The sequence below is a fragment of the Dendropsophus ebraccatus genome, unplaced genomic scaffold, assembly GCF_027789765.1.
Source record: "Dendropsophus ebraccatus isolate aDenEbr1 unplaced genomic scaffold, aDenEbr1.pat pat_scaffold_2142_ctg1, whole genome shotgun sequence".
NCBI lineage: Eukaryota > Metazoa > Chordata > Amphibia > Anura > Hylidae > Dendropsophus > Dendropsophus ebraccatus.
In genome coordinates this window covers 2,050-15,199 of record NW_027209584.1, presented here as the reverse complement: position 1 = coordinate 15,199, position 13,150 = coordinate 2,050, and the positions used below count along the sequence as shown (strand labels likewise).

General features: G+C 39.2%; 1 protein-coding gene across 1 annotated transcript; it reads left to right on the top strand.

Annotated features, from left to right (window-relative positions):
- Nucleotides 1-1,879: 1,879 nt before the first annotated feature.
- LOC138775825 (retinoblastoma-associated protein-like) lies at nucleotides 1,880-12,945 on the top strand (the record flags this gene model as incomplete). The annotated part of the gene is made up of 7 exons (XM_069956042.1): nucleotides 1,880-1,904; nucleotides 4,335-4,412; nucleotides 7,044-7,153; nucleotides 9,727-9,801; nucleotides 10,682-10,769; nucleotides 11,200-11,316; nucleotides 12,910-12,945. Coding segments are annotated over 7 exons (529 nt in total), but the record flags the coding sequence as incomplete, so codon positions are not given.
- Between the last annotated feature and the right edge of the window lie 205 nt (nucleotides 12,946-13,150).

The following is a 13,150-nucleotide window of genomic DNA, read 5'->3' as shown; positions in this document are numbered from 1 at the left end:
CCCTTATCCACTATACCTCCACTACTACACCCGTTATCCACTATCCTCCACTACTACACCCCCTATCCACTATACCTCCACTACTACACCCCTTATCCACTATACCTCCACTACTACACCCCTTATCCACTATACCTCCACTACTATAACCCCTTATCCACTATACCTCCACTACTAACACCTTATTCCGCTATACCTCCACTACTATACCCCTTATCCGCTATACCTCCACTACTATACCCCTTATCCACTATACCTCCACTACTACACACCCTTATCCACTATACCTCCACTACTACACCCTACGTAGATGAGGCACAACATGATTTCCTATACTATATGGTGCCTCTGTTACACTGGAAATCAATACAGTTGTTGTCTAAAATATTAAAATAGTATTGATGCTGCAGGGAGAAATGTTCTGTTTTATAGCAAAAAAGGAAAAAAATTCGAGATTTAAATCGAGAATCGTCAAAAAATTTTAAAAAATCGGATTTTATTTTTGCCCATATCGCCCAGAATACTCACAGTGCTTCTGATCTTTCTCCCAACTAACCTCTCGCTGTGTCCTCTTGTTCTTGAGTTCAGTTTTCTTTTATACTAAAAACACTTCCCTCCTGAACCTGATTTTGTCCTTCAACGTACTTAAAGGTTTCAACCATGTCCCCCCTTTCTCTTCTTTCTTCCAGACTATACTCATTCAAATCCTTAAGTCTTTCCTGATATGGTTTAAGCCTCACACCCTCCACCATTTTTGTGGCTCGTCTTTGGACCCGTTCTATTTTATCAATATCTTTTGTAGGTGAAGTCTCCAGAACTGGACCCAGTATTCCAGATGTGGTCTCACCAGAGCTCTATACAGTGGGATCACAATCTCCCTCTTTCTACTGATTATACCTCTTACTATACAGCCCAGCATACCATTAGCTTTCCCCACCGCCTGGTTGCACTGGTGACTTATTTTAAAGCTGTCAGAAATCACTACCCCTAATCCAATGCTGATTTCCACGTCAAAATCAGTGTGTTTCAGCATGAAATTTCATCTGCTTTCGACTTTAGTGGGAATCTCTACTTAACTCTGAAAATCTATTTGGCTTTTTTTTTTTTTTTAGCGTGAGGGAAAAAAAAGGAACATCCGCGACGGCGTTTCCATCAAAATTACTCAGTGTTCACATACCCCTAACTCTGTATAAAAACACAGAATTCAGATGCAGGTTTCCACAAGGATTCTGGTATGAACTTTCTGCTTCTTTATTTATGGTGTTAACAACCCCTCACACTGACAGCAATAAACGATCAAAGAATCACAGCTTCTAGTCACCTAAACTATAAAAAAAGTATACAATAGTATAAATGGGAAAAAAATTACTTTGTATACAAAATAATAGTAGTAAACCTAAAAATAAATATGGTATTAAAAACAGCCTGATGTGTCATCATAAAAATGCACCAATATGATTTTAAATTCCCACAAAGGAAATAAAAGTTAGGACTCTAAAAACATCCATGCAAAATCTCCAAAAAGGATCCTCTGGTTGGATGGTATGGAGTTTGGATGGCATGTGTCAGTTTGATATTATGTTAGACAATTACAAACAACCTTGGATGCCATCTAGCAAACTTCAATGCACTTTCCTTGCTAATATTTTTGTGACTAATGACTGATTAGGTTTCTGCTTTTTTTCTTGAGTAAACCATTTAACATCATTATATGAATGTCAATATGCACTAATCCTGCTGTCACTTGACTGTAGAGAGCGCAGTGAATGGGATATCTGTCAGTGGACCAACCCGTTCGTCCCGACGTGGTCAGAACAGGAACACAGCGACGTCACAGAAGTCTGAAGCAGACACCAGGGTTATAGAAGCTCTTTGTAAGGCGGAACGAATGTCCAGTTGATGAGGTAATAATTTCCTGTTTTTAGTTTGTTTGGTTGAGGAAGAACAAATAGGTTTCACTTCAAATATAAATAGGTAGAGACGGGCAGAGGATTGCTTTATACTATCAGACATTTCTCCATTACTACTCTTCCTGTCTCTTTTCTTCAAAAATACACATCTGTTGGAGGCATTTCAGATTTGGAAAATCTAGAGCTGCTAAAAATCCAAGTGCAAGAGAAAAAGAAAATCTTTTTCTCTGGCATATTTAAAGTGTACTTGTCGCAAAGCTTCTCTCCCCAGATGCCGTTGTATCAGATTGTATATGTCCCATGTGTGATGAGCTCCTTGCACAAGCCCTCTGCTAATCAGAAAAAATAATGCTATGTTTACATGGAACGATTATAGTTCTAATTTTCGCTATAACCATGGCATTTAAGCGATAATTGTTCCGTGTAAACACAGCAAACGATCAAGCGACGAGCGAGAAAACGTTTATTTTGGTCTTTCAGCATGTTCTCAAATCATCGTTGGTCGTTTGCTAAAAATTCGCAGATCGCTTCTTGTAAACAGTCTTTCAAAGATTGACCCTATGTGAAAGATGGGCTTAAGCAATGTTAAAAACGATCACAATAATAACTTTTCTAACGATTTTTCTCAGTCTAAACGCTGATCGTTATAAAATCCAAATTGTTGCTTCAAAATCGTTAATCGGCAGATCACTGGAAAGAGGTGGTTGGTTCCTTCTACCCCACGGTGGTTAGTTCATGTGATTAGCTCATGCAGATGCGTTTTCTTTTAAGGTTATACTACACTCCGGAGCGTCTCTGCAGAATGGGGTACTAACTACTTAATACCTGCTTTAGGTGTCAGGCCGCAGTTGGCTCCTTTATGCATTCTGTTGGGAATGCCCTAAGGTGTCCCATTCTGGAGCGAGGTCATGGAATTCCTATCACAACACTTTGAATTTCCACTAATTTTTACTCTTAAGGGTTGTCTCCTGGCAATTATTAATGACGTAACTCAGAACTGTTACTATTGTATGTTCATTAGATTTCTTTTGATCTGTGCCCGAAAATTGTTGTTATGGCGTGGAAAAGCCCAGACACACCATCCCTTGCCCACTGGATACAGTTTGCGAACAAATATGTTCCATTATACCAGTCACTATATGAAAGCAGGAAATGCCCCCAAAAATTTAAAAGATCTGGATCCACTGGTTGTTGTCAGCTGCGACCCCTGTGTAGAGACTGTCTGTATGTTTGTGGATTTGGGAGGTGTGTCGAGGGGAGAGGTGCCCGGTATGTATAGAAGTATAAAATGTGTCGGGCGCTTGTTGTTGGTTTCTATGTCCTGTGTTCTTTTTGGAGGATAGATACTTGTTTGCTACCGCTGAATTCCGTTGGGTAGTCATAATTTACCCTGTTTCTCGGTGACACTTACTACTGTCCTGTGTGCTCAGATGGAGCTACTTCTGTACTGTGTACTACCAACCATTTCTTTCTAATTCACCAACATGTGTTTTGCTTTCTTGTAAGTGCAAAATGTTAAATAAATTCTTAAAAAAAATAAAATAAATCTTAATCGTTTGGGCGAATAATTGCTCCGTGTAAACACAGCATAAGCCAGATAAATCACAATGGTTCAGCTGATTGATACATGTGCATCTGTAGACCTCTCTAGTCCAAAGCCTTTTTACACCACCTGATGCATGGCCATTTGCAGCCGCAAATGAGCGCCAATCATTAAGTTCAGAGCTCGTCTGCATGGCCAGTCGGAAGGCCGCACAAAGGATTGCTGTGTTTGTATTGGCGCACACACCTCCTGTTTAGAGACAGGTGCAGCCATAATAATACTTTTTACCACCACACAAATCAGCGGGTGAGCAGCCATTTGCTCGTGCGTTGGCTGATCTTTGGCTCTCACACGGGTCAGTGATAATAAAAAGGGCCTTTGGTTTGCACACTTTCATTTTAGTTTACGTGAATTATTAGTTGGCATACTTCAGGCAAAGGCAATTTGGCCTCTTTCCCTGTATACAGCACCGTCTTTATGAACACATTTTCCTGTCCTTTTTGGCACACACAGCATAAATGTGTCAGTTGCTGTGCACCACAATTTAAGTATATGTGGAGCCAATATTCTGAAGCATGATGCATAATAAATGTGGTCACTTGTGTTTCTTAATGGAAACATGATTTGTGATCTAGAAAACACTAACATGTTATAGTTTATTGACGTTCCCCATTATCTGCAATGCAAAATAGGCGAAATCCTAAAATGGCCGAATTGATGAGTAGTTTGTTACTTTGTTAACCAGAAAAATAATAATTTTGTGAATATTACATTTGTCAGAGTATCCTATGATTCGCTCAGGTCACTCAGGTCTATACACAATTCTTGTACTGACTAATAACAGTATACTCATTCTGATCCACATTTCCTTATTCCCTTAGGTAAAACATGTCTATGTCTCTAGCTTTGTTGACTTTCTGGACTCTGCTGGGATTTCCTGTATTGAAGGGTTCCCAAAGGTATGTTAATAACTGTTTTGTTACTAGTTTTATGTTTGTTCATTGTTGCTGTTTATGATTTTGAACATAGTGATCATCATCTGCGTCCTCTGTTTTCCTTAGTTTGTCCTTGATGGTAGGCCTGTCATATATTTGCATAAAGTAGGATTTCTTGATTTTACAGAGCTGTAGAGGGGTTGTTCACCAAACAAAAAATGCTTTCAAATTAACTGGTGCCAGAGAGTTGTAATTTATTTCTATTAAAAAAAAATCTCAAGTCTTCCAGTACTTATCAACTGCTGTATGTCCTGCAGGAAGTGGTGTTTTCTCTCCAGTCTGACACAGTACTCTCTGCTGCCACCTCTGTCCATGACAGGAAATGTCCAGATCAGTAACAATCTACATAAAAAAACTCTCCTGCTCTCCAGACTGGAAAGAATACACTGTTTCCTGCAGGACATACAGCAGCTGATCAGTTCTTGGAAGACTAGAGATTTTTGATAAAAGTAAATTACAAATCTCAAGGACTTTCTGGCACCAGTTAATTTGAAAACAATTTATTTTGGTGAACTACCCCTTTATTATACCATATATACAATTATAGCACTCAGTTGCTTAGACTTTGCAAATGTGGCTGTGCATGAACCTCTATTGCCAGCAGGATCACCATGCATTTGCAACCACTGCAAGAACTCACTCTCACATTTGCAGCATAGCAGTTCATATGGAGCTCTCTTTACTTTTGAACGTCAGATGATGTCGGTAGCAATAGGGTCGTACACGATGAAAACTCACTGGCCGACCCCTTTGTTCTCTAAGGGCTCGTTCACACAGAGCAAAAGCAGCTGAATTTCTGCGCTGAATCAGCGCTGAAATTTCAGCCGTTAAAATAAGTGCAGAGCTAATTTCCATTGTGTTGAATGGAAATTCTGCTCTGCAGTTCACAGGGTGGAATTTCCGCACTGAACTAATGCACTTTCCGCCAGAAGAATGAACATGTTTGTTCTTCCGCTAGCAGAAGCCTATACAAACCAATGGGGCTCTGATCTTCTGTTTCAGCGCGGAATGCAAGCGTAATACAAGCGGAAATTACGCGCTAAATCAGCGCCGAATTGGGGAAAAAAGGGGGGAGGAGGATTCTAGTATATATTCTGGTATAGTCTAGTTTACTCGCTGAATTTCAGCGCTGAATGCATGCGGATTCAGCGCGGATTCCTCGAGTATTCCGCGCTGAATTTGTCACGAGCTGAACACTTTCCTAGGGGAATACGCAGGGATTCTGCTTACATTCTGCTTATATTCTGCTCGGAATTCAGCGTCAGTTGTTTTCAGGCGGAAATATTTCCTCGCGTAATCCGCCCCTTTTGCTCTGTGTGAACGTAGCCTAAGAGATTAAAAAAAAAAAAAACTATGTAAAGTGCTGTGGAATTTGTGTGTGCTATACAAATAAAAGTATTATGAAAAAAAAAAAAGCCAGAGTCTCTCAGGCTGCGGCTTACCTCTCCACTCCCCGTAGAGAACGCAGACATGTTCGGTCGTGCTGAACTTTCCTGTTTATGGGAAGATGGGAGAGGTAACTGACAGTGGAACCAACGTTTGCCAGCAGTTATATGGACACCTTAACGCTCCCTCCTCATGTGTAGGAGAAGGTGATGTAATAAAAGTATCACTTTGGGTTTTCTGCCATATGCTTTCACTTTGTTTGTAGAGGGTCAGACCTCCGGGATCCCTACTAATCCTTAGAATCAAGGGGATGCATCGCTATATCTTTCCTTTTTTTCAGTGAATAGGACCAGCAGCTGTTCCTTTCACAGCGGTGTGCCAGGAGCACCACTGTGCAGAGAAAGGAGAGATCAGACCTAAACTATACCCTAGTAGCGTCTCCTGCTAGGTTTCATTCACCTACTTTAATCCATTGAGAACTACTCTGCATAGCTGACACAAAAACAATGTTTAAAGCTTTAGGGTAGTATATGTAGTACTAGTATTGTGTGACATTAGCAGAGCTAAAAGCCCCCAAATGCTACACCTAGAGCATGCTGCAGCGTCATATACGTTTTTTGTTGTTTTTTTTTTTTGTATGGCAGGTTTATGTATATAATGACATTTAGTTTACATTAGATAGATAGATATAATTTACATTCTGCATACATTGCACAGTGCCTAATTAGCAGCCCTCCAGAGCTATAGTTAATTAGTAAACCAGACAGTACTCTCCTTGCCTGCTCTAGCATCAGCATTCTGGTACACACAGCCCCCCAGTTTTGCTTAGGACGTGTGCACACAGGCAAAAACGTTGTCCATGTTGTGGGGGTGGGGGGTGTTTGAGGACCTCACAGAAAATAGTGACATGCCAATTTTTGTTTCTTCATGGTTCCCCTTTTTCTATTCAAATAAATGAGATCTTTTATTTATTTATTTTTTTTAGTTGTAGCACTAACATTGCAGCCCTGTCATTCTCTGGGTCAGTGGTGGACCCGGATGTGTGGATTTTTTTTTCCTAAAAATGTGTGGAAAATATGTGCACATTATTGTGTATTCAATGTTAATAATAATTTTTCCATTCCGTTTACAATTTTATAGTTAGAGATACATCATTATTATGAGGTGAGGTTCAATGTTACATACTAAAATAATGGTACTGTGTTTCAGGTTGATGCTATCTCACAACAGTATGGAGAACTTTATCAGAAGAACAAAGATATAGACGAAAGACTGTTTTTGGAAAATGACAACACTCTAAAAGTTGATTTCCGAGAAAGGTAAATGGTTAAAGTGTCAGTCTTCTTGAAATATTTGTTACATTATTACACTTGAAAAAGTTAATGAATAATGGTTTGAAGTCACTTCACTATTTCTTCTAGCATAAAATTGGTTTGGGGTCTTGGTGAAATTTAAAGAATCTATAACATTATTAGTTGAAGAGTACAAAGGATCCCATTTTGTAACATTGTAATTCACACAAGGTTGGATCTTTGTCACAAATGGCCATAATATACACTGAAATAGCGAAGATGTCTACATGCTTAGCATAGAGGTACGCTATACTTTTTTTTTTTCCTATTGATCGTCTGATACATGGATCATTTGCGTCCTCTAGGAAAAGGAATGAAAACAATGCTGAAACCTCTAGGGTCTGTGCTTTTAACAGAGAGGATTAGCACAGCTTGCTTTTTTTTTTTTTTTTTTTTTTTTTATAGCATTGCTAAGGGCATGAGGGCATTTTGTGTTTGCTGATTAACCCCTTTAGGACTTAGTGAATTTTTGTTTTTGCACTTTTGTTTCTTTCCTTCTCATGTTTAACCCCTTAGGGTCAAAGCCAATTTGCACTTTTGCTTTTTCCACTTTATGTTTAAAAGGCCATAGCACTTGCATTTTTTTACCTAGAGACCCATATGAGCCCTTATTATTTGCGAAACCAATTGTAATTTGCAATGACAGGCATTATTTTTCCATAAAATATGCTGCGAAACCGGAAAAAATTAATTTGCGCTGTCAAATTGAAAAAAAAAAAAAGGAATTTGTTTTGATTTTGGGGAGTTTTGCATTTACGCCGTTCGCCCTATGGTAAAACTGACTTGTTATGCTTGTTCCTCAAGTCGTTACGATTGCAACGATATGTAATATGTGTAACTTTTATATTATCTGATAGCCTGTAAAAAATTCAATCCATTGTTAACAGATAAATGTTCCTTAAAATCGCTCCATTCCCAGGCTTATAGCGCTTTTATTCTTGGGTCTATGGGGTAGTGTGAGGTTTCATTTTTTGCGCCATGACATGTACTTTCTATCAGTACCTTGATTGCGCATATGCAACTTTTTGATCGCTTTTTATTACATTTTTTTGTGGATTTGATGCGTCCAAAAATGCGCAATTTAGCACTTTGGAATTTTCTTGCGCTGACGCCGTTTGTCGTGCGAGATCGGGAATGTAATTAATTAATAGTTTGGGCAATTACGTGCGCGGCGATAGCAAATATGTTTGTTTATTTGTTTATTTATTTATATTTGTAAAATGGGAAAGGGGGGTGATTTGGACTTTTTATTAGGGGAGGGGATTTTTTATTAATGCTGTTGCTGTTGTTTTTCCTTTGGTGGTAAGGGGTTCGTCTGTACGTCGTGTGCTGTGTGGTAAAACAGAGAAATCTTCGTTACTTAAGTCAGTATGATTACAACGATTCCCAGTTTATAAAGCTTTTATTTTATTTTACTTTATGAAAATTTGTAATAATCCCTAGGAGACTTCTATAAGCAATACTTTGATTGCTCATAGAGATCAATGCAGGACATAGGCCTCATCTTCACTCGGTTGCTACAGGCTGCCCCCCCCCCCCCCACCGGACCGACAATAAATACATTTACAGGTTATTTAATTGCCAGTCCTCTGCTGCTATCAGCCACAGTGTTAAAAACAGACTCCCGTCATGTGTCATCAACGGGTTAAATCTTGGGCATGGTAGTATTTTAGGTTATCCTTCTAAACTTTTTTTTTTTTTCTTGAAGCACTGTATATTTCCTGTGATTAGGGCTGCCATAATGGCAATTGGGAAGGCAGAATCCGTAAAATACCATCAGTCAGGCACCTGATCTCATGAGTTCAAATATAAGGCAGTATAATCCACCTTAATGACCACTGTGAGAAGGCATTTTGGCTGTCATTAAAGAGATTAAATAGTATTGCTGGAAAGAAGCCAAAATGGCTGTGAGATGAATGAAGAAATAAGAGTAGTTCCTCAGCCATACTGCAGGATATGGGTGTGTTCAGAGCTGGGTGTACATTAGCTAGTATGTGTAGATAGTACTTAAGCTTTTAATATACTACACATATGTATATATAATATATATATATATATATATATTTTTTTTTTTATTTCCCAATCCTGTGCAGATTTTTCTTTTTTTCTACTTTTTGGGTCCAAGAGGCTGCGCTTAAGTGTCCTGCAAAATTACTGTATACATCCTGAAATATGCTGGATGTAGTCACTAGTAGCCTAAGGTCAGCCCACTAAGCTCAATAGGCCCATTTTAGTTATGCTGATGTTTCCCCAGAAGTTCAGTATTATCAACAGCCTTCGGACAAACATTCATTGGGCTTACCACAAGGAAAGAGAGAACTGATGTCAGACTTTTCTGGAGGCGCTTATTTCTAAAGAGAATAAAGGGATTGGACAATATAAAACAAAGCATCATGGCTTATTCTCTTTTCTTTTCCGACATCATCTGTCATCTGGCTTTGCCGAATTTTGTCTGTGTGTAGGGGCCATTAGACTAGCTTTACACATTCAACTTGTTACTGTTTATTTAACTGATTTTTTTTCTTATACTTTTTGTCCAGTTTGGAACAGGAGAGAACACCTCGAAAGAGCAATTTAGAAGAATCTGCTGTAATTCCTCCACAGACACCAGTCAGGTGAGCTTTTACTGATGTGTGAAGTGGCTGAGTTCCTCAAAATTACAGTTTTGCCTCTAAAAAATAAAGAGGAAGTTTCATCTACAGTCTTGACATGTGTTTTGTGTCTAAAAGTCACACATTTTTTTTGTTTATTCAAGCAAAAAGTTGCACATTTTTGCACAAACTTCTGCTCAAAACTTTGCGACTTTCAGGCCCCCATTCCCCCTTACAAGTTTAAAATGTGTGTGATAGCCCGCAATTGTTTTTTGTAGCTCCTCTTACTAGCAAATAGTACTCAATATGCGCAAGTTTTATGTTTTTGCACTTTTTTTTTTTTTTTTTGCACAAAGATTAGAGCAATCTTTAATTTTTTTTTTCCGACATACATTCAAGCAGAGCAGTATGTATACACAAATTTATGGACATTATTTTTCACTCAAAACAATGGCTGTTGTTTTGAGTATCAAAAAACGGATGTTGTTTTACATGAAAAATTGCATTGAAGTCTATGGACATCGGCTGAAAATACATTGTGTGAAACAACGGTCGTTGTTTGCATTGACTTCAGTGCAAATCATTGCATTATGAAAAGAACAGTTTTTGTTTTAAATGAAAACAACGGCTGTTCTTTTCATATAATGTACAGTGTGTGAACATAGCCTGAGTGTGATTTTTGATAAATAGGGATAAGGCTACACATGTTCTTAACTGGCATAAGCAGAGCAGATCATACGTCGCAGATCATGAATTCCCCCTATGTCTCTTGTTTTCTGTCAATTGTAGTAATAATATTAGTGCATGTAGTAAGTTAATTCTTTCATATTATATTTTTTTTATTAATAGTAACAACTTATGTATTGGCAATAATTTCTTTCTTTTCATTTTGTCTTTTAAAAAGAGCGGCAATGAACACAATTAACCAGCTGATGACGATTTTACATTCATCTAGTGATGAACCATCAGAAATTCTTAACTCTTATTTTGAGGTAGGTCATAATGATATATAGTAAATCACAGTCTGAACAGTGCTGTCTTGATATACTCATAATGGTGTAGATTGGCTAAAATACAGAATAAGTCTGCTAATCTAAAGGTCCCCATACACATTAGAAAAAGGTTATCTGTACCTGGCCTCCTGCCTTCATACCTGATAGATGTTGTGAGAGAGAAGGAACTGACCTGTTGGCTATCGGCTTCCCAGTCATGTATGTGCTGACAGATCTGACTGTGGCAGCACCCTACCTCTGCTTTTAAATGTACAGGTAACTGTATAGTGAAATACATAATACATTAATAAAATCAATTAGATAATAGACTGTCTCCTAGAAATTGATTTAAAAAATTTTTTCCCATTATTTTGCTACATTGAAGTTGATGAATAGCCTGTAATACTATAGTAACGTTTATTTATTACAGAACTGTACAGTAAATCCAAAGAACACTATTATTGAGAGAGTGAAACAATTGGGCCTGGTGTTTAGACAAAGGTTTGCAAGTGCAGTTGGACAAGCCTTTGCAGAAATTGGATACCAGGTAATATCTTAGAAGGTGTAGACATCTTAAAGTGACACTGTCATCCCCTTTTTTAAGACTGCTCTACACAGGGGTAAAGGGTAAATTAAGAAGTTTTCATGCCTCATTTTCTATCATACCTCATGATGCTTGTTCCAGTAAAAGCGATCTTTTATCATCTGGGATTGGGATACCTGGGCAGGCTTCACAACCAAAGCGCCATTAAGCCACGCCCCCTTTGCGACGTCATCACCGGATAGGTCCCGCCCCCCTCAGCAGCCATTGGAAGGGTCGGCCTAAAGGTCTATGCCCCACCCCTCACTAGATTGGCCCACACCAATGGCCGCTGAGGGGGCGTGGACTACGCAGCGATGATGTCACGTGGCTAAGTGGCGCTTCGGTCATGAAGCCATGCCCAGGCAGCCCAATCCCAGATGATAAAAGATCATTTTTTACTGGAACAAGCATCATGAGGTATGATAGAAAATGAGGTATTAAAACTGCTAAATTTACCTTTTATGCCTGTGTAGAGCAGTCATAATGCAAAAAGCGGGTCACTTTAAAGGGGGTTTATCTAGAATTAAAAAATGTAGTTTAAAAAAAAAACAAAGCTGCTTCCTTCCAGAAATAGAATCATTCTTGTCCTCCGTTTATGTGGTATTGCATCTCAGTTCCACTGAAGTAAATGGAACCAAGTTGTAATACCACAGACAACCTGAGGACACACTTGGCGCTGTTTTAGAAAAAAAAAAAAAACTCAGCTCAGAGTTGCACTGTTTTGCCGGGTAAATGGGGTTTGACCATGAAGCTTCCTGTCAACTCTAGATTCAAGATTTATGCAACTCCCTTTTGACGTTAATGGGATTTGTGTAAATGGGGTAGCCCCTTGAGTGTACACTGTTTACGAGGCTCCCAGTGCTAAATAAGCAGCATGGCTACCAGTGCTAGGACGTGTAGGTCAATACATGCGACCTAGACTGTGGCATTGGGCCTTAATATGCGCATATGCTTTCTCTTTCTCCTAAATTGATCATATTTTGATCCACCATGGTGGGGACCTGCCATCTTCTACAGACTGGCAGAGCAACACTAAGGCCCCCTTCACACGTCCGGAAAAACCACCCGGATTTCCTATCAGGAAATCCGGACGGATTTCCGGACGCATAGACTTTCATTGGACACGGACACCCTTCCGGAATTTTCCGGAAGGGTGTCCGTTCCGGAAAATAGGACCGGATTTTTTAGAACCGGTCCTATTTTCGTCCGGCCCGGACGCCCCCATAGGAGTCTATGGGAGCGCCCGGGCCCCGGACGCTTTCCTGATGCACATCAGGAAAGCTTCCGGAGTTCCACTCACCTTCCGCCTCTGCCCCGGCCTCCTGCTGCCTCTTCGTCCGCATCCTTGTCTGCAGGTACCCCCCGCGGCCACTCGCGGCCCCCCCGCACTTAATGTAGATACAATTTCAATTGGAATATAACACATTTATCTGTTTTTCTTAGGTTACAGTAATTTTTATTTGTTATTAATATATATTTTAACTTGTGATTTTCTGTCAGATGACAAACTTACAGTACAGGTCTTATGGATTTTTTTTTTTTTGCTCTTTGTGACAGAGATTCAAGCTTGGGTGCGTCTGCATTACCGGGTAATGGAGTCTATGTTGAAGTCGGTAAGTGTTAAAACATCATTTTTTTTTCTGTTTGCAAGATTAGCATTCTTATAATTTCCTGTAATAGGTTTTGTCATGCACCTGGCTTGAATAGCAATTTATTTTATTAACACATTTGCTGTCTGTAGTATTCTAAACCCAATGGCATTTATTATAGGTCATTTTGTACACTAGGGGAAAATTGG